This window comes from Grammomys surdaster, unplaced genomic scaffold (genome assembly GCF_004785775.1).
Source record: "Grammomys surdaster isolate TR1022 unplaced genomic scaffold, NIH_TR_1.0 278, whole genome shotgun sequence".
Taxonomy (NCBI): Eukaryota; Metazoa; Chordata; class Mammalia; order Rodentia; family Muridae; genus Grammomys; species Grammomys surdaster.
The window spans coordinates 2,311,570-2,333,323 of NW_021604719.1; the positions used below are offsets into that span (position 1 = coordinate 2,311,570).

The 21,754-nt window shown below is 44.8% G+C and overlaps 1 protein-coding gene across 1 annotated transcript in view; it reads right to left on the minus strand.

The window, feature by feature from the left end:
- Positions 1–768: 768 nt before the first annotated feature.
- Positions 769–21,754, minus strand: part of Mcc (MCC regulator of WNT signaling pathway) — a 94,312-nt gene continuing 73,326 nt past the window's right edge. Inside the window, exons 11-15 of the mRNA XM_028777197.1 lie at positions 17,706–17,940; positions 14,334–14,540; positions 11,523–11,620; positions 6,715–6,837; positions 769–5,431 (exon numbers count right to left, since the gene is read on the minus strand). Coding sequence (XP_028633030.1) covers positions 5,251–5,431; positions 6,715–6,837; positions 11,523–11,620; positions 14,334–14,540; positions 17,706–17,940 — 844 coding nt within the window. The 3' untranslated portion in view covers positions 769–5,250. The remainder of the gene's footprint in view (positions 5,432–6,714; positions 6,838–11,522; positions 11,621–14,333; positions 14,541–17,705; positions 17,941–21,754) is intronic.

The following is a 21,754-nucleotide window of genomic DNA, read 5'->3' on the forward strand; positions in this document are numbered from 1 at the left end:
TAACGAATTACCCATAAACCGGGTTACTTAGGAACAGTTAGTTATACTCTACCTTTGGTTCCGTTCTGTTTACTTCCTTCTGTAGCTCTAAGTCATTGCTGTTACTGGCTATTGCAGGTTGTTACTATGGACCAAAAAGATTAGGAATGTATAGGATAAACATGAGAAGTTGTTTGCATTCATAGAAATATAAAAGGTAGAATTTATTCAGAGATGAAAGTGGTTTGTGGGAATATCCCCTTTATCTCAATTCAGCTTGGCTCTTAAGGAGGAGTACAGTGGTGGGCAGGAGATAAAAATCAGATCTGTAAAGTGCAGCGGTTCTTAGGCTTCAGCCAGAACCAGGCTTTCCAGCCAAATGTCCCGTTGTCCTTGGCTCTCAGGCAGGAGAAATTCACTGTTCTTTTAGAGTCCTCAGCTATGTAACTATGTTATCAAAAGTACTTTCCATGTAGCAGAAAGTCTGTTTCAACACTCCTGATGTGCTGTGAAACTGCTTGCTGTCTCCTAGTTTACATTCACTTCCTGAAACTTGTATTGTTTTCCTGTTTTTACTTTAAATAGAGAACCTTCTGTTTATGCTGTATGTGAAGACAGCCAAATAAAAATTGGTGATAAATGACAATTTTGTTGTTTTCTTGTTCTTTTCATCTGAAATAGCCTTACATCTAGCCCCTGAGTCAGTGTAAGCATCTCTGGTTTGTATTTACATGTATGGCAAGCAAATGCTTCTATAGAACATCCTTTCTCTGTAATTAAAGGCAAATACAGAATGGAATTAGAAATATTTATTCAGAATATAAGAACGTTTGTAAAATATTATAAATGTCTCTGTATAAATAAATGGAGTTTTTTTTAAACAATTCTATATCAAATAACACAAATTAGCTATTTTACAGCAGCTAAAAACTAAAGGCATCTGGAAACATTTAAAGGTACAAGTGAGCCTAAAAATTACAAGGTACAGTACAGTGTTTAGTAGCCACTTAGAAATGACACTTTCCATACAGGCAGAACAGTACTGACAGATGCAAACACAGTCACATGTGCTTAGGAACAGTACATTCAAGCAGGATTTTCTAATTCAAGTGGTATAGAAAGCACATTTTCAATGAATAAAAAAGTTAAAATTCATGCAAAGTAAGTTAACATGTCTAAAAGCAGATTAGAAATAGAAGTGAACATTTGTAATCTTTGCATCAGGTACTAGCAAATTCGGATTATCAAGCTCCTGACAGGAGGTGTCCTGACAGGAGCACTGTAAAAGAACGCTTACAAACAACCTCTTCGACATTTCATCCATGGAAGAGGAGAGCAGTAGAGCATCTGTGTGGGTGTGGAATTCTCTACAGAACCCGCTCTGTGCTGCCGAGCAGGCACTTGGGGTAACTATCAGTGAGAGACTTGGAAGATCAAATAGTCAAAGGGTGTTGTCACCCAACAGTGGCTCTTGCTTCTGGGATGCAGCTTTTTTCTTTTTCAACAAATCTTCAAAATATCGGACAGTGTATTAGTTATATTGGATTACCAAAATTGTAATGCTTGCCCGTATGTGAAAATATCCTCTCTACAAGCGTGCTCAGTTACGCCGGGGGTCACAGCATCTCAGAGGAACACAAAGGTGATTAGAAAATGAATTGAAACTTGAGGCCATGGGTTCAGAGCTGACCTATGTAAACTTAGGAGTCCGATTGCATGAACACTTAAAGGGTAGGGGTGGTTTTTGTAGCAAGCCATTCCTGCTTTACGAAGAGTTTGCAAGCTGTGGCCAAGGTGCCGCTCTGTCCTCCTTCACCACTTAAGTCTCATAGGTTCTATTGGCTAAACAAAATCAGTTGATTTCTTCCACAATTAGATCTGCAGTGTACTGCCGAAGGAAAATACTGTTGCTTAATCTCTTGGACCCCTGCCTAACCTCACCCCTGCTGGGACCATATCCTAATGAAGGTCAGTGCAGTAATTTTAGCCACCAAATAACTTGTTTTCTGTTGGGCTCTAAAAACACTAAGTGTAGTTCAGTAGGTGACACTGTATATTGTTTTTACTTAGGGCACTGTGTTCATATGACTGGACATATTCCCAATTAAACATTTATCACTGAAAGCACTTACAGAATGAAGTGTTTGGATCAATAAGAGCAGAGCGGGGGTTCCTTACTGTCTTCATGCTTTGTTTTTTCTACACTTCACTTTGATCACGATATACAACCTTAACTCCTGGCAGCTCTAAAGGAGTTTACACAATTTATATCATTGCATAGAATTTTTTGTGGGCCATAGTGTATGGAGGAATACAGAAGCCGGGTAGTTTTGATCCATGCCATGATGGAGAAAAAACCAAACAGAAGCATTTCCTTTCTGTTATTATCTATATGTAGGAACTAGAAGACTTCCAGATCTCCCTCACAGTGGCAAGGTCCTTATTTAGCCCCCTCTTAACAGTGTTTAGAGTAAAACACACAGGGCTGTGTGGCTTGAGCTGCTCTTCCTTATAAGAACTCTGCAAAAGCTCTAATTTTTGAGTTCTCTGAAGCCCTTATAAAGGTTTGCTGCAGGTGCTGAGGAAGACCTTCTGAATACATGCATCTGAAAGGATATGCACACTTAGGCTAATAAAAAACTTTCTAGGTTTCAGTTAAAGGTAGCATCCAGTTTCAGGCAACAAGCACATCATCAGCACATAATAGAATGAATGAAGGGAATAGAAGGTCTCTGCCTCCACTCGGGGCATAGAGCTCTCATGTACACCTGGAGTATGACAGGGACAAGGGTTGGTCTCCACTGTCTGATCACATGGCAGCCTTTGTTGTGACTCCAGTGGGGGCTTTCTTACTGTCACAAGGCAGGGCACATTTGATGGATACACATGGGCTTGGTTGCAGTGTGCCAGAGCCAGTCATAGACAGATGACTCCTTTGCCTATTACCACTGTCCAAGCTGGGTTTGTCCACCTTGGTTCAGAATGGAGAGTATAGCCCAGGGCAACTATGAAATGGTTCCTGATGGACCTTTTTGTTCTGCCTATTTTTTATGAATCAAAATTGGCTTTGATTAGTAAAGGGAGTAAATTCAAAATATGTATAGGGTTTTTAACCCTATAGAAATTAAAATCAAGATAATTGTTTGCCCCAATAGACATGTTAATAGAAACCATTTCCTATTTGAAAGTAGGTTCCAGGAAGTGCCAGGTTGAACAAAGAGGAAAATTACCTAGGCACCTGCTGCTATCGTGTATTTAATCAGTGCGGTTCAACAGCTTCTGTAATTCACAGAAGCAAATGCCTGCTGCTTCACCCTCAACCAGCATTGACAGAAGAAGACTGGATAGCCCTTTCCCATTTATTCAAAAAATTTTCACCAAGCTGCCATATATTTACTTAGAAACTCAGACTGAGGCCAGGTAGGATCATTGCTTTGGGGACTTCCCTGTGGAGGAACTATGGTCCTAGAAATATGGGTTCTCAGATTTTTACCAGGCTGAGGAGAGGGGGCAAACCTCAGCAGGCAGCCCGTCATCCCTCCCTAACTTGCATCTAAATATTCTGCTCTCAGTCACTTAAGGCATCACCTGCTGGCCATCACTGCATCTGGATGGTCAGAGTGGGAAACCTAACAAGCATCCCTTACCTGGACTGCTAATTTTACCTATTAAATTCTTGGGGTAGTAGAGAAGCAATAGATGTTTCTACCCACACGTTTTCTGCATAACAAAATACAACTTTACCCCAAAAATGAGCACAGGGAAAATGTCACAGGTGTTGACAGAAGACTAGAAAGCCATCAACACTCACAAGCCAGGCCTTGGCTCAAACGGGTCATATTTATGTTACTCTTTGCTGGGTGAAGAGCTTAGCATGGTCTAAGAAGGAAGAGCTGTTGCGCTTCCGGGTCTGTCTGTTGTAGGAGAAGGCCAGAGTATCTTTCCCTGTTGCACAGAAGGCAGAGGAACTCGTGTTTGCTTTCTGAAAGCGTAACCCACCGTATAGCCAGGAGTCTACAGCAACAACATGGTCATATATGCAGCGTCTTTCACCTAGATAACCACAGCAGTTGGACCCATTTCTCATAGCAGATGAATAGATCATTGGAGACTACAGGAGGGGAAAAAAGCTAAAAAGCCAAGCTGCTCTTTAATTGTATCCATGATCAGCAGAAGGCTACAATAGGAACTAAATGCATCTGGGAGACTTCCCAGAGTTCAGGTACTTTGAACCTGCATCCAAGTTAGCTTAGGAAGCCTATCAGCCATTCCCTCACCCAGTGAGAGAATAAAGGTTCAGTGACACTCTGTTAAATAGGTGGGAACAATTTTGTACAACACTGAGAGCCTCGGTGTTCAACAGTATAAAGCCGCCTTTTACCTTTATGGAGGCAGGGTCCATAGGTGCTCAAGTGGCTTAGGTTTTGATTCAGAATAGGAGCTATGTAGTACCCTGGGCTGGGTGAGAGCTAATACTGTTTTTTGTTTTTGTTTGTTTGTTTGTTCTGGAAGAAACCCCTGGTAAAATCTTGGCTCCTCTACATAAATCAAGAGTATTCTAAATTGTACTCTTGCTAGAAGGGAAGCCGAACCCTGCCTCTAAAGTAAAAATGAAAGATGCTTTTATTCATCTAGAGATGAACTGTCTACACACAGCTCTGACGTTGCTCTATTTGACACTGCGCTGTGTCTGGGATGCTCAGTGACAACACTTTGTGTATCCTCTGGTCTGGATCTCCCAGCTAATAACTCTTCACGACCGTATTTCAAGAATCTGGTACCGCGGGACCTGAAAAGCAGAGCCTTGTGCAGTAAGCTGCCATCCCTAGATGCTGGAGACATACAACACTTGTCACTTTTCCCTTGGAAGAGGAAGGAAGAAGTCTAGGTGTCAAAAGTCCACAGCCTATGGGGAAAAAAAAGCTGGGGGGCGGGGGGAATTGGAAATCCACAAATGCCTGGATTGCCACTGCCTCACAGAACAAGTGAGAACTGAACGGTGAAAGCTGAAACAAGATGTGGCTAATTTTGTGGTGGGAGCCATTGTAGATGCCCTTTGTGGCCAGGCCTAGAGCAGCTGGAGCGTGTATATACATAATCCACAGTGCCATTGTGACTACACATCCCCAGGGGTAGAGCCTGTGACCTATATGCAACCTTTCCACAATTCCTCCCAACAGTCCCTCCTTCCTAGGGCACTTCTTCCTCTGAGGACTCCGGAGCTGCTCGAGGTTAGCCCCTTGGGGGCAGAACTTGGTGCCAGACTGCCTTTTAGAGTGAAGTTTCGTTGGTGTGTGGCCTGGAATTCTCTTCCTCCAGCAGTGCTATTCTTTGCTTGAGCATTCTCACTTGGGTCTCGTGTCGCTCCACCATGGCCATCATCTGAGATTCCAGCTTCTTCAGCTTGTTTTGATGCTTCTTCTTTGCTTTTTCATAGGCAGCCACCAGATTGCTGTGTGGGAACAGAGGGAAAGCAGTAAAGACTCATCCGAAGGAATGAGTGACACCCTGTGCTTCGGGCCAGGTCACAAGGTTGAGAGCATGACTCTGAAGAGCTTGGTCTGCCTCTCCAGTAAGGATCCAAAGTCCAGTGATAAACCTGCCCAGGACTAGTATTCTGGCTTAAGCATACTAATCCAGGCCCAGGCTGTAGGAGGAGTTACCCAACAGCTAACACAGTAAGAAGAGTTAACCAACAGCCCAAAGTGGCCTCATCTGAAACACAGGGAAGAGGTTGCTAAATTTTGGAAATTTTCGTAGGTGTAGTTACATAAAGTGTTATCTCACCCAGGACAGGGACAGAGGTCTATATTCCAACTTTTTAATGCTTTGGGCTGTAAGGAAATGCTATCAGCTAAAGAATATAGGCTTAGATTCTGGTCCTGGGCCTACCATAGTAGGAAGGCAGGAAATGAGCCCAGGTATATTTCCATATTCTTTCTGCTCCAAAATAGAATATGGCTCCCTTCAGGTATACTTTGTTACCATGAGGTGGAGTTTCTAAAGAGTGACTTGAGGGAGGAGATACACACGCGCACACACAGAGAGATAGAGACAGAGACCCCTCTGGGATTCCTAAAACCTCCTTCAGGGGGGTCTTATGTTGATGGCAGAGTGGGCTGTAAAATCCAGGTGTCTTAGTACACAGTGATATTTATAAAACTAAAATGTGCCATTCTAATTCAATTTGAAAAATAGTATTTTTCATAAAAATATGGTACCTACTGAGCTTGAGTTTTGTGAATTAATAAAAACCTTTAAAAGTCTGTCTCAGATTTAGTGTCTAAGACATATTAATAGATACCTTACAGGCACAGACTCTGAAGTGTTTGTGTGTGTGTATGTGTGTGCACATGTGTGCGTGTGCATATGTTTGTGTGTGTAAGTGTGTGTATGAGATCATGTACCCCAAATGTTTGAGACTCTTAAATTGGAGTCTGAAGTGCCCTACAATGTTCCACTGGATAGAGTTTTACTCCAATAGATGGTTTGATTGCCAATTGAAAACACTGGCTCAAAAATAGATTTCTTTTTCCCTTGACTTCTCAGAATCTTTATTACTGGGAATGTCAAGTAGAGCCCACAACACATTTTTCTAAGTCCATCTAATCTGAAATGGGGCTTATCATTAATTTTCTGGGTTTCTGGTCATCTGTATTAGGTACAGTCACTTCCCACAAGAGTTCAGGAAAGGTCTTCCCTGTGCTGGAGCACTGGGGTGCACAGGGGTTTTACCTGTTGGCCCGTTTCAGGTCATTAACAAACTCTGCTGACTGCTGGTGTCTGATTTCACTGCTTTTGGTGAGTCTTTCCAAGGCGCTGACCAGCTCTTGGACTCTGGCTTTCAGCTTCTTTTCCCTGTATCAAAGAGAGACAGCAGCAACCATCAGTAAGTAGATGGGAAGGAGGCATGGGTAGCTGGCCAGGGGTCAGTGGTCCAGAGCACAGAAAGTTAAGATAGTTACGGGTTTAGGAGCACAGCTTCTTTGCTCAGCACAGCGGGTGAAATCACCCTGCCGAATCTGTATGCCTCTTGGGATTAGTCGCATCTAAAACACTAGCAGAGGATTCGAACATCCCTTGGGCTAAGCAAGCATTTCTAAATAAGGTTCGTCTGTTGAAGCTGGAATCACTTCAGCTTTCATTACAGTAATTAAAGTTAGACAGACTGGCAGGTTAGCTCGGTGGGTAAAAGCACTTGCTATCAAACCAAGCCTGATAATCAACTTTGAGAATCCACACAGTGGAAGTAAAGGATTTGGCTGTTTTGAGGGGGACAGAGCTGTAGTAAGAATCAGGGTGTAGATCAGTTGTTGGAACCCCAACAAATGCTACACCACAGTAGCACTGTATATCTAGTGTGGAAGCCAAGAGATGCCAGGTAAGGATAAAGTGGACATTGCAGTTTGAAACTGCAATAATGAAAATAAAACACCTGAATTTTTAAAGCCCCATAACATGCCAAAATATTGTTATATTAAGGTAAAGATAATAGTGATATTCAGTCGTATTTAAGGGAACAATGTTAGGGATTGAACCTTGGGCAAGTGTTTACCCTCAATTACAATCTATGCTATTAAAATTTAATTTTACATCTTCTGCATTTTTTTAAATGTAGAATCTAGGAAATTTTAAATGCTGTGTCTGTGTGTGTGACTTGTAGCTTAGGTAATGGTAGACAGGGATTTAGGGACCTAAGAAGGGAAAGGGACCCGCGCCCAGCAATCTGGTTGAAGCCTCCTGTGGGCAAGGCATTAAGAACTCAGCACAGTTAACAACTGCTTGAAGCTTCTCTCCTATTCCAGTCACGGACTCGAAAAACCGCTAAGCCCCAGATCCAAGGAAAGAACGTTTACACACCCCTTGTGCAGGCTCTTTGTTTGCCTGATCTGAGTGTGATCCTAAAGTATCTGGAGTTGCCCTGTAATCTCACTTACCAAAAAAAAAAAAAGAGAAATGGGAGTGGGGCAGCTTGAGAGGAACAAGATGGCAGGCACGGCTACCTCTGAGACTGCTGTGACCCTCCTCTGAGGTGCTTGGCCCCACATCTGCATATGTCTAGTTTCTGCTCGTCTACCTTGGCGAGCCTGTACCACTCTTAGGTATGTCTTTCTGGGTGCATTTATAGTTTGGAGAATTAACCTTTATGCTTAAGATATCTTTAATAGAATTTCAAATTCTGCTGCATACTGACCTATCCAGAAATTCCTTTCTGGATCAAAGTGATGAATCTGGACCTGGCCTGAGTTGAGGTTCCTCAAAGATTAAGGAAAGTTCTCAGGCTGCTTTCTCATTCACGAGGTAACCTGGAACTCTAAGAATCAGATCGCCTATCTCAGTCACTTCAAAATCATTAATGCCCTGTTCATTCTAGTTTCCAACTAGACATTCTGGGCCATCAGGAAAGGAAGACTGGATATGGTTCCTGTATGTAAAACAGCATGCCAATGCAAGCATAAAGTAAATATAAATTGCCTCTCAGTAGGAATGCGTTCACAGTGTTCTGGGGATGGCCTGGAATTGCACAGTCCCTTCCTTGCTATTTTGTTTGCTATGGTCTGGGCACTCGTACTCTCATTTAAACACAGGATAAATATAACTATATGGACCAGGACATGAAGACCCACCATCTAGTCCAGGTTTCAGTTATTAGTCTCCCAAGACCACTCCAATATTTAGCCCTCACCAAAAAAAAAAAAAAAGACTATTGATGGTCATTAAAGGTATCTTATCACACAGATGGTCTTGCCCCCAGTCTCATGGTGCACCTGCTCCTGCACCCATGACTATGATGGAGGTGAAGCAGCCAACTCCACTCTGCTGTGCTCAGAACTGGAGGGCAGTCTACACAGAAAACAGTATCTGCACACAGACATGTGCACACAGAGAAGAGGCATCGCTGAAAACTCCCTTTTTGTGGCTGCCATTTCCCAATTCACTCGGCTCGAAAGATCACTCTGCCTTACTAGTCCTGCTGGGTCCTCGTAAGAGAGGGATTTCAGACAGAGAGGTGTTCATAGTTCACAGTAAAAGTAAAGTGACCCAGGTTAGAAAACATCTCCTGTACATGATTAGAAACCCAGTCATCCAGAGAGGACCATACCAGAAGCAATACAGCACAACAGATACTCATGGAAATAGCATAAAACCAGACCAAATTTGGGACTATACTGAGTTTTGATTTTATACCCCAAAAGAAGAAAAAAGTCATGCCTTGAGGCTCAGGGGTGAAGGTCAGTCAGGAATCAAATTTGGGTGGGAACAGGGCAGTTATACAGACAGAGGTGCTGCTGTTTGCAGAGTGCCTGCCTCAGAATGGCTGGCTCTCCTCAGGATGGGACCTGGCTCTTCCCTCCACTCCTACCCACATTTTTCTGCTCAGCAGGGAGCCTGGCCCACAGTGCTCTGCTCCAAAAGAAGAGAACTTTTGAAGACACTGGCAACATCCCACCTGACCTGGGCCACTCAGCCTGCTAATAACAGCATGGATACCTTCGGGAAAGGTGTTTGTTTCCACTCCAGTTTTAATATTAGAAACATCCCCTAACCTCAGTCTTGGAGTGTCTGTCTGGACTATGCTCCCTCACGAAATGATGATTCCCATTCTAAAGCTCTATTTACCATATAATTACGTTATTTTCCTTTTTCTTCCAGCCCCTCTGGTTCTTTCTTGGCTCCATATATCTGGCTCGAGATTAGAAATCCATGCTAACAGACTTAAGGCTGGTTATTGGAAATCCATCATGACAGGGGATAAGTGAAATCTCTTTATGTTTAGTCAGCACAACCTGAACCCTACTCGTGCCAGCAAAAGCCTCTGGGGCTTTGGGAATTTGAAGAATGTAGGAGCTCAGTTTACAGATACAATATCCAAATAACTCCCCCAATTGGAGAGTGGATTTTCATCCTTGTTGGCACAAGGAAGTTATAGCATTTTGTTCAGGCATTCTCCTGCTATGCCTGTTTCCTGCCCCAGGCTGAGCAATTACAATGTAGCATCATCACAAGAGGTACTGGAAAAGTAAACACAAGGCCATTCCAACTTGGACAGAAGGACAGAGTGACTTTGAGCAAACTGGGAAGGTAGAAAAGGATTCATAAGGCCAACTTTGGTCCACTGGGGGTCCACTGGGAGTCCACTGGTATAAAATACACAGGGGATCACGGTAGGATCAAGTTAGCTGAGAATGCACTGTCAAAAATTCCTGTGTCAGATCCCTAGGAGAAATGCAGAAAGTATTCTGTAAACCTCCATTGGCTTTTTGGAAAGCAACTAATGTTCCTGTGTATCAGAAACCAAGAAAAGTGAAAGGCAGACAGTTTTCTTCTTCCTAAGAGAGGAAACTGTAACTGAAAATGCAGATGAGAGCCCCTGTCACTGGAAGGAGGGACAGAGGAATCCCAGCCAAAGTGCCAGCTGTCTCAACAAGACAGGGCCAGAAGCTGGGGTCAGATAGGCAGACTCAGCGACTGTCAGCCAGGAGGAACAAACAGCCCATCAGATGAACTGACACACTTGATAGATAGCTTCTCAAAGAACCCCAGCAAGGCAGGCTCGGAGGGAGACACCACACCCATAATCAGACCATGATGCTTAGCAAAACAGCAAATAGTAGTTTAGGCAAATAACCTCAAAGCTCAGTACCAAGGGAACAGGCAGCTAGGGCCAAGACGGAACTGAAGAATAAATCCAATAAGTATCCCCACCAAGATGCAAGGGGACGTCACTTCATTTAAAAAGATGATTTCAGCACCAAAATAAATAAACGTGAGCTGGACCACCCAGTAGCCACAACCAAAGACTAAGTGAGCTGCAAAACCTATCTGATAGTTCTATCTATGAAATGCTACATTGTATTTCACAAATGTGTGTGACTACCATGTGCCAATTGAATACACACCCAAGAAAAAATAGATTCATCTGAGTATTAGAAAAAGTGCAATTACTTCCTCAGGACTCCAAAGCAACTGAGGGTTGGGGAGAGGGATAGAAAGTGTGAGCAGTTAGGGTGTGGAAGTCTGGTCTAAATGAACTGGCTTCTCTTTCTCTTTGGAAAAGACAAAGTAGTATGTGGGAGAAGACACCCTGAAATACTGGAGGAAAATGTCCAAGAACTGGGTAACGACATGAGGCTCCCATTGGCAAAGACAGGCATGAGGGCTCCCATTGGCAGGGACTACTGATGCTGCAGAACACAGTCCCACTAAAGATGTCTTCAAGGCAGGGTGCCTGTTTTCCTTCCCACCATCTACCAAATCTAGAAGGGTCTAGCCAATGTGACAGCATCCAAAACAGGAAGGAGAGATTTTCGCACTTGCCAACAGAATGACTCACATGCCAACACCCAGCACTCCCTTTTCAGAAGGGCAGGGTTATCCACTTCTAGCTTGCATGGTTGGGGCACAAGTAAAACATACAGAGCCTTCCTGTATTCCAGGCAGACCCACATGATCCTGGAAGAGCTGGAGTGAGCAGCCGTGAGAGGGTGCCCGAAAGCCTTCACAGCTGACAAGAACAACACAAGGATGTGAGGGTTGCTTACCGTCGGATGGCATTGGCGAACTCGGTGGCCAACTCACTGTCACTGTTCGTCCTTAGTTCAGCCAGTGACAAAGCTGGAGAGGCAGCATCAGCGCACTCCTGAGGAGAACAGACATATTCATTGTCAGATGGGAGCCAGAAACCAGGGGCACTTCAGTGACCATCTCAGCTGTGGGGCACATGACAGCAGCACCATGCCTAAAGACCCCTCGGGCCAGCTGAGTGAAAGCTAGGGGGTTGGGGGTAGGGGTGGGGATCTGATTGTCTCATCTGTTCTCAGATTTCTTATTACCTTCACACGCTGCCCCAAATGTGGAAGTCTCTGGGAAACACTTACTGCAGTGGCACTGGTCTAAGGTGCCACAACTATCCCCTCATCACTAGGAAGGACCTCATAGGCAGCTGTGCTATCTACTGTTGTCATTTATCATGGAAGAAACCAAGGCACTGGGGTTACCCTGCCCAGTCACCAGCTAGAAGCTAACAGATCCAAACCTCAAAGCCTGGCCCTCTGGCTTCATGTGAGCCCCTTTAGAAGGCAAATACACATACATGTCCTTGATGACACATACCACTCTTTTGAGAGAAAGCTCACCTCTAGATGAGGGAGCTTCATTATATCCCATGTATTCATTCATAAAACTCAAGCGAGGAAGAGGAAAACAAGTTCGCCTCCACCTTCCGAATGCTGCCATTAAAGATATATGATACATACAGACAAGAACGGCAGAAAACCTAAAACAATGTGGGCAGGAACTAGGAACCAGCTTGGTTAGCTGTATCAGGGATGGTTTGATGGACAAACACCTAAGGGATTTTCTCTCAGCCTTGCTCACCAAAAGCTTGCCTCCCTTCTCTAGACTGGTGGTCTCACCTCCAGCAAATACACGCAGATGGAAGACTTACTGAGCTAGTAACCAGAGGCACAAACCAGAAGCACTGGGGACCTTTATAAATTACCTTCTTATGGAGATGTTTTAAAAAGCCAGCTGGCCTTTCCTGTCAGAGAAAGGCCTGTGTGTTGAAGCCACCCCACAGGGCACAGTGCTTCTCAGTCAAAATAAACAGGGAGAAATGTGAGGGACTGTTCAGTTCATGGGTCTTTGGCTGCTGAGTCCCTTCTGCCACACCCTAAGAACATACACAGACACTGGTGCTCTGTTGAAGGTTGTGTCCCAAACTGACCAACAAGCTTAAAAGGCCAAGCAAAGATTCTGAAAGTGTACAGAGCAGAAAGCATCATCTTCTTAAACCATGGGTGTGATCATATGAAACACCACCACTGAACGGCCCCTGCTGAAGTGGTACTGCATTTGGGCATAGCATCTCTCCAGTTCTTGAGCCATGTCAACCCCACCCCTGCCCCCACCAAAGCCCATCCCCGATTTTCCCACTGTGATTGAGATAACACTGCAAACTGAGCCCTCTAGCCAACACACTGATTCGTTTTCCTCTGGGTCTTGGAGCCTCACATTGCTGGAGGCATTGCAGACCTGTACTTTAGCTCCCATTCCCTACTGGGACCTGGGTCAGAAGCTCATTTCTTCAGAGAATCTGTTCTCCACCACCCGAACTGTATGTCCTGACTCTGCCCTCACATTAGCTCTCGAAGCTGAAACTTGCATTTTGGGGCATCTTGTAACTGTACTGTGAACACCTTTATCCATCAGCCCCAGCATAAAGTCCTAACCAACAGCAGTTCACCTTGGGCCTGACATGCTGTGGATGGGTGGGCAGGATGCATCATAGCCTCAGGATGCCTGGCTTAGCAAAGAGCCACACTGTGAGCCTCGTGGATTTATCTGCAGAGTGAGGTAAGGAAGCAGACACTGCAGCTGGTGGTGCAGCATGCTTCAGAATTCTTAGCTACATAGGAAGCAACAGTTCACACCACGAAGCAGCAACGGCGTTCTTCCTTCCTTCCTAAGCACACAACTTTCCTGGAGACTCCCTGCGATACCTACAGTTGCACTGTGAGAAAGCATTTACACGATCAGCCAGTCAGCATATGCTTGCAAATCCTGAATCTGAGCACACACTGGTGTCAGCAGGAGCTTGCATATTAGGAATATTAAATATGATGTGCTGAACACAAAGTTCCCCAAGTGAGTGAGGGACAGAATGTATTAGGCTCAAAAGCAGTTTGTTCTCTATCTTTCCAATGCACATGTGGAAGAGAAATACAAAATGACAGAATGAGCTTGGATACTAGAAAAGGCCCCTGGGGCATGAAGGAGGGGTTGATTCGAGTATGGGTTTGTGAACATTGTCACTAGAAGCCCCATCTCTGTAAACTTGGTAATCGAAGGCTTCCCTCCCGCCTTCTGTTCCTGCTTACTGAGGCACTGAGAGAGCAGGGGTGGTGAAGACTTAAGGTAGCCTGTAGGCCAGGTGTGGTTTACACCCCATGCTGCTGTTTTTATTAGCAAGACCCCTTGCTTCTGTGGAACTGTATTTCCTCATATAAATGCAGACTGATGTTCCTTGCTTAGAGACATGAGATCTGAGGGAGATAAGCAGAGGGAACTAATACAGAAGGAACAGCTCCCTGCCCATTGATTGATGTTGTGGGGAAACACATAGATCCCGGATGAGGCCACTGCACAGACCACTCCTCTGATGAGACTGATGTGTACAAATGTTTGAACTTGAATACAATGGGAGATGTTACCTCTTAATGTGGATTTGGTTTCTTATGACCTCTCGTACCTATAAAAACAGCAAGGAACCTGAGACAACAACGGCATATTGACAGGATAAAGGTAGGGGTAATGCCTGCACTGAGGGTGTCCCCATGTCATCCTGTCCCTACCTTGCCGGGCTTCTCCTTGCCGCTGCTGCTAGTGGAGCTCAGGGATCGCATCCTCTGCTCCTTCTGTTCCTCCACTTCGGACTTGAGGTGCTCGATGTGCACCAGATAGGCCTGCTCCTGTGCTTCCCTTGTGCTCAGCTTTAGCTCCAGGGCTTTCTTCTCTTTCTCCAGCAGATAGAGCTGGGCCTTCAGCTCAGCCATCTCCTCCTGTGGAACAAAGCAAACACAGCCAATGAGAGGTTTGCACTGTATGCCCTAAGGGATACCATGCCAAATAGGTGCAGAAGACCTGGCTACAAGCCACAGGGGTACTTAGTTCAGATACCACTCCAAAGCTGGGAACGAGCTGGCTGTCTCCACACATCTGAAGGGCTGATAGGTAGACACAACGGAGTGCTTTGCCATTCTGGGAACTAGAATTTAGAATCATGGGTAGAAATTACAGGCAAGCAGGCTTCACTTCCATGTGAGGAAAACCTTTAAGGTGCTGTTGGGATCTCAAATGTACACATGCCAGTGCACACATCTCAAATGACTTGGTGAAAATCAGTTCTCTGGATGCAGAGGCTCAGGGTACATCTACCAGGACTGTAAAGGATATACCCATGCAAAGATGTCTGACTGGGCTTCTGATTCCCACTTCTCTTCCATGGCACCATTTTCTTGCCGCTCCACAGCTGAGCCATGCCAGTTGAGGAGTGCTAATTATAATAGCATCCATTAGCACTTGTCTGCTTCAGAGGGCCAAACGAAATTAGCAGGATCAATCCTCCACTGGAAACTACTCATCAGATAAGGTCCTTCTGGTTGCTCAGTGCTGGGAATTGAACCTAAGGGCCAAGTGCATGCCAAGCCAACACACCAATAGAAAACTTCTGAAAAATCTCCTAAAGGGCTTAACTGGTTGTTTTCTGTGGAGTAAGATGGGAATGCAAATTAGGACAAAGCTATTCTTGACCAGGAGGCAGAAAGCAGTGGCAACCATCAGTTTTCCTTGAGCACACCACAGAAAGGAACTCATTTAATCTTCTGAAAGTAAAGAAGAGTTGGAGGGTACCCACCAAGGCTTGTCTTCCTTGGAGGGTAGAACGCATTAGTCACTGAGTTCAGTGACCTCTCAGAAGAGCAGGCTAAACCCTCTTTACCATGATGACCAGACTCATCCAGAATGGTTTCTATACTGGAAGCTTTCTTCTCATCTTTGCTTATCAGAAGGAGGATTCCAAAGGCTATGACAACTGTGCATGCTGAGCCCATGTGATGGTCACTCTCAGAACACACGTATAAAAGCAAGCTTACAGGAAGGAAAGGAGAACATACAAGTGTCAGAAACACAGGCACAAGTCTGCAGTTGAGACTCACAGGTGGCCCAAGACAGGAGAGTGCTCTGTAGTTCCTGGCATCTGTGGTTTTAGGTCCACAGAAGAGCAGGCCACAGCCTCTGTGAGGCAGACATCCATGTTGATTCCACCTAGGTGAGCAAAGACTCTTGAAGTACTGCCTGAATGAGATACTAGGAAACTGATTTTCTGGAGGTATGGCAAGGAAAATTATTATCTTTCATACTGTAGGTAAGAAGAAAAATAAGCTCTTAAAAAAATCAAGCTTATATATGGATGGTACAAGAATCCATGTGCCCAAATCACACCAAAACTGAATACCTGACCTCTGCAATCCACAAGTCACAATGGATAGGTAACAGCCTTAGTCCTGGGCTGTGAGACCCCATGGAGACCTGCTTTCCAAGGTAGATATAGGCATTCTACCTTCGACAGTGATGGAAATGAGCCTCTCTGAGAGAAGTGTGGTTAGCATATCCATCAAAAGTGACTGGGCATTTATGGGAGCAGAATGGAGGGTGTGAAAAACTAGAAAGGCAAGTATTGGTAATAACTAAAGGGATAAAGGAAACGGACTCCTAATGAAAAGACAAGACATTCTGAAAGAAGGGTGGATTATAAAAATGTCAGGTGGATCATCTAGGTGAATGATTGGTATTCACTAAAGATCATGGACTAGAAGCCTCAGCATTTACATTCTGGAGCAAAATGGTAAATCCCAACATAGTTCACTGGCTACTGGTGTGTGGGTTGGCACACACTGGTGAACATGTTGGGGAAAGCGATACAGAGCTGATTGGTAGCCTTCCTAAAGCCCTCAGGAGGAAAACCAGGTCAGGACATGGACAATGGGCTCTGGGTCCTGAGGACCCAGGTTCTCCCAGCTTTTCGTCACTTGTACACCTACAAAAATATCTAAGATGAGTGCAGTTTATGTTAAGTGGCAAAGGGAATCACACACACACACACACACACACACACACACACACACACACACACACAAGTCTTTTCTTGGTCAGATCAACAGTAAATCTGTCACACTCCATATTGGCTAAATTATAAAAAGGAAATACTTAGTCTCTAGATAAAAGAAAACATCCTGTTTGGAATAAATAATAGAGGGATAAGCTGTGGGCTCATGTAGTGTGTGCTACAAGAGCTGCAAAAGGAACCTGACTGGGACAAAAATCACAGGCAGTCAGGACTCAGCCAGAGGAATGTGAGCCTCAGAGATGAGTGGCTGGATGGAGAAGTGCCAAGTGGGGGTGGAAGGTGGGGACAGGGGTTAGTATCAAGGAGGGACACCTGGGTTCCCAAGTTTGGTTCTGCTGCCCTGTATCTTCCCAGATTCAAGCACCAGCATCTTAGAGAAGTGATGGGCAGGATCTGGGAACCTAATCCAGAGCTGACTGAGGATCCAGGGAGCTGCTCTAATCCTCCATCTCCTTTCTGCTGTGGCTCACTGAGATGAAAGGATAGCAACTTAACTACTTGTAATGGTGTTCCTTTCTCTAGAAATGCTGGTAGGTACCTCAGCCCATGAGTGAAGAACTCAAGATCTTGGCAGGACATTGGCCAGAACTGTTCTGCCAACTCTTACTGGAGCGCCCCAATTCTAAACAGACTTATAGCTCTTAAGACCCAGGGGTGACAGGAAACCAGTCCTTTTGCCAATTGTCAAGCTGGTTTTGTCACAGTCTCTCCCTGCTCTAGCTTCTACCAACATGGTTGACCACAACAAGGACTTTTACCACTATTTAGATCAGGGGTCATCATGGACAGACAGAAGCTGCAGGTCTTGCTTAACCCTTGACATATATTGAACTGCGGGTACTCCACAGCAACCTCTGGAAGTCAACTGCCTTTCCAATAAAGTCCAGACCATAGGACTTCCAGACAAACTAAAGCCAGCCTCTCCTCAGAGGCTATTGTCCAAACAGAGATAACTACTAACTGAACCCTGCTGCCATGCTCTCAGAGGCCTGTGAGGTATCCCTCTGGGTGCACCCAACAAATGAAACCTTCAGCACACCTTCATGGCCATCAGCTCCTGCATCAGCACCGCATTCTCCAGGTCCAGCCTCTGGCTGTCACCTCTTGGCTTGACATCGTAGCTGAGTGGGTCGATGTGGATGCTCTCCAGCTCCAACATGGTCAGCTTGACTGCAGCTCTGTCATTCTTGAGCTGCTGGATATAATCCTTCAGCCTTTGCTCGTCTTCTTTAGTGAACTCTGTGTCACAGCTGCTGGCTGTAGAGCTGGTTGTGCTGAGGAACAAAGAGAAACCCCATGTTTCCAAGTCATCACCACCAGACCCTGTCTCCTCTCAACATTAGTTAGGGGACACACACACACACACACACACACACACACACACACACACACACAATGGTTACTCAAAGTACATTTTAGATTGTGATGTAGACTCTAAAAATGAATTCTGAGATGTTAGTTCCTCAAAAGTAAAGACACGTGTATACAAAGCTGTTTCCTATAATGTGGTATAAGATTAAGTTTAGCATATTATGTAAAGAATTTTAAAAAACTAAACAATGTGAACATTTTTAGATCACTGTGACAATGGTAGAGATACTTTAAGTGAGGAAGAGGATTAAAGAAAATGGTACACATCTAATGAAAACAGGTGACATGGGGACAGGGCTTAATAATGGGAGCTATAGAACCAATCTCATGACCTATAACTTTGGGTGTACATATGTATTCCTGGCACACAGGCACCCCAGAGAGTGACAAAGTCCCTGCAGGCGTGGAAGTGGGGAGGAGTCATACTAGAGGGAATACAGTATACTGACAAGCACTGTTGCTTATAATGCAATGAGAAGCGAGTATGTATAACATGATAGCATGTTGAAAGTGGTTGTCTCCAGACTGCCAGAGCCCATTCTTGGTGTCCACCCCAGGACTCAGGCTGGTTCTAATGGCCATTGCTAGCTCATGCTGCATGGTGACTGGGCAAATGATGCCAGACTTAAGGAGTGCCCAGGTAAACACAGATCTTTTACAGCCTCAGTGTCAGAGAGACCAATCCACTATGAAGGGGAAACTGAGCCAGTTGTGGCAAGCTGTCCCTTCTGACTCCAAATAAGGTCCAACAGATTTCTTTGCTCTTCTATTCTTTCCTGTCTTCAGATCACTCCAATTACAACTGATTTGGGATTTACAGCAGGAGAGCAAGCAGGGCCCAAGCAGCTCTCAACAAAATACCAGTATTTGCTATTATAAACCAGAAGCTCAAATGAAGAAATATTGACGGCCTTGCTAAGTCACGTGGCTGCAAAGAGCCTTAGACAGAACCATCTCATTCCACAGCTCTGTCCTCTTCCTGATTTTTTGAGTTAAATGCTATTGAGGATCTGGGAGTGGTCCACAGTGTCTGCTTCTTCACCTGACGCTGAAATAAGGAAAATAGGTACAACATCCCAGCATAGTGGTCAATTCTCTGCATGGGACACATCATTTAAAAAAAAAAAAAAGGCAAAATCGAGGCTGGAGAGCTGGCTGAGTAATTAGGAGCACTTGATCCTGACGAACAACCTGAGTGTGGTTCCTAGCTCTCACAGGGTGGTTCATAACCATCTGTAACTGTAACTCTATAAAGTAACAAACATCTGTAACTTTAGTTCCAGGGAATCAAAGTTGCTGGTGCACATAATACATGGATGGCATAGTCCCTACATTTAAATAAGTCTAAAAAGACAAAGCCAGGTACAGTAGCTCATGTTGTAGTCTCAGCCACTCAAGAAACAGAGGCAGAATGATCCCTAGAATCTGGGAGTTGAAAGCTGGACTATTCAAGACAATAAGACTGCTTCAAAAATAAAAGAGGATAAAAAAGAAAGCAGGACTTCCAGGGTGAGAAAGCTATGGGCTGGAGCTATGCTGATCATTTTTCTGTCTACACACAAGGTGGAGGTCATCCTGAGAACTGGGTGGTCTTCACGTCCAAGAACATATAGGATGGGAAGCTCTTGGATACTAGAATCTTGTGTGTGTGTGTGTGTGTGTGTGTGTGTGTGTGTGTGTGTGCTTGTGCATGTGTATGTGTATGTGTGTATGTGTATGTATGTGGGTGGTGGTGGTGGGTGGTCTTGCTTTGTCCCTCAGGGTAGGACAAATATCCCTGGGAGATGGAGTGAACAGGATGAGCCTGGCCATCCTGAACACCTCTGGGTCACTAGAAAGGGGAATTACTATGCCATGTAGGTTGGGCTGCAGAACGCAGGTACTTTCAAGGCAGCCATCTACCTGATACTGTAAGGGTAGATTTTAGATGCAGGACTGTTATATTGGTAGAGGAGATAGTCACCATGATATGGATAGGTTTTCTTCAGTCCACTGAAGGCCTGTAAAGGAAGAAATTCTGCCTCCAGATAATCCCAGACAAAGGATTCAACCACCGTTCTTCCTTGGGCACTCCAGCATAGCCTGAATGTCCTGACACTCCAGCCTCTATATTCAAATCTCTAAAAATCATTGTCTGCATATGTGTATGCCCAGAAACATGTACTACTGTATTGAAAGGCACACATGTAGTAGTATCTATACAGAGATGCTATATATCTATCTGTACTAACCAGCCTGCTTCTTGTCCTCTGTAGAGCACTCTCATGCTGAGATACCAACCGTCACTTGTGACCCAAGCATCTTACACACTGTAGATTTCATGTTTCTTGGATACGTTATAGCATAGATGCTTTGTAAAATTGTGATAACAATCAAACAATGTGAGATACAAGGCCATTAAATTGATAACAATACAAGCATTCAATAAACATCGTTATTTATTTCAGAATTATTAAACAAAGGGGTTCTTGCGATAGGACTCCTTCCAAAGTCCTGGGAAAATCTCTACCTTTGTGCAACTCGTGTTCTAATAGCAGAGACAAACAAGTTATGTAGTACAGCTGACAAAGATATGTACCATGTCAAAAAGTGAAATGAGAGACTTGGGGAATACAAAGTGGAGGAGATAGGTTTATTATCCAAAATAGCAAAGGGGAAGGCCCGTATGACAATGCTACAATCCAGTAGACCTAAAGGAGACAAGAATGAGAGCCCTATGGATATCTGGAGGGAGTTGATGGGGGCTGAGAAAGCACAAAACTCAAACAGCAAGCTGGCCAGCATGGAGGAGTTATGGCCAGGTGCCGTGTCACTGACCACAACAGGAGAAACAGCCATATGTCTGCATATGTATGGTGTGTCTAGAGTATGCAGGAGGTGATCAGGTGTCCTCTCATGAAGGGTTTATGAGGACAGTTATCTTCTCTAGGATTAGAACAGATGTAAGTTTAGGGCTTGGAAGAGAAGCCCCTGGTCAGTCCATTTCTCTGGTTTGTCACTATGCTGAAGAAAGACACAAGAAGGCAAAGGAAAAGTCCCAGAGGGAGGCACTCCAAGAATTCTGGGGTGATGGCCGGTGTGAGCAGAGAAAGCAGGGAAAGATAAAAACAAAGTGTCACCATGTGTGTTATGTTTTAGAAACAATGAGAAGGAAATACCATCACCTCTCGGGCCTCAACACTACCCCAAGCAACCCCTAAAGAACCATGCTACTGAAGGAATCAGGGCAGAGCCTGTAGCATGGGGTATGTTAGAGCCATGCTGCAGGACTGGAGGCACTCACCACTGGTCTGTCCGAAAACGTTAGGTGACAGGCACACCAGCCACGCTGATCCCTAAGTGTAGGGCTCACTTCTACACACTCAATAGTGACAAAGGGACAGAAGGCTGGTGTTCCCCAGGTGAGGGAGCAGGACAGCTCAGGAGGCAGCATCTTCACCCAGCATTCTCCAGGGTGGAGTAGGGAGCCTGCTCCCCAAGCCCTGTGTTTACACAATGAAGCAAGAACAACGGGGTCTCTCTGCCAGGCAGCTGAGGGGAGGGCTCAGCCTCAGCAACAAAATCTTCCCACATGACATCTTAACTCAGCTGCAAGCCATTCAAAAATTACTGACCAAAACAAACACGAGGCAATCACCAACATCCATGTGTAGCTACCACGTGACATTTAGGCAGCATCTCCAGACTGCCAGTTTGGGAACTGTGACATCAATAACT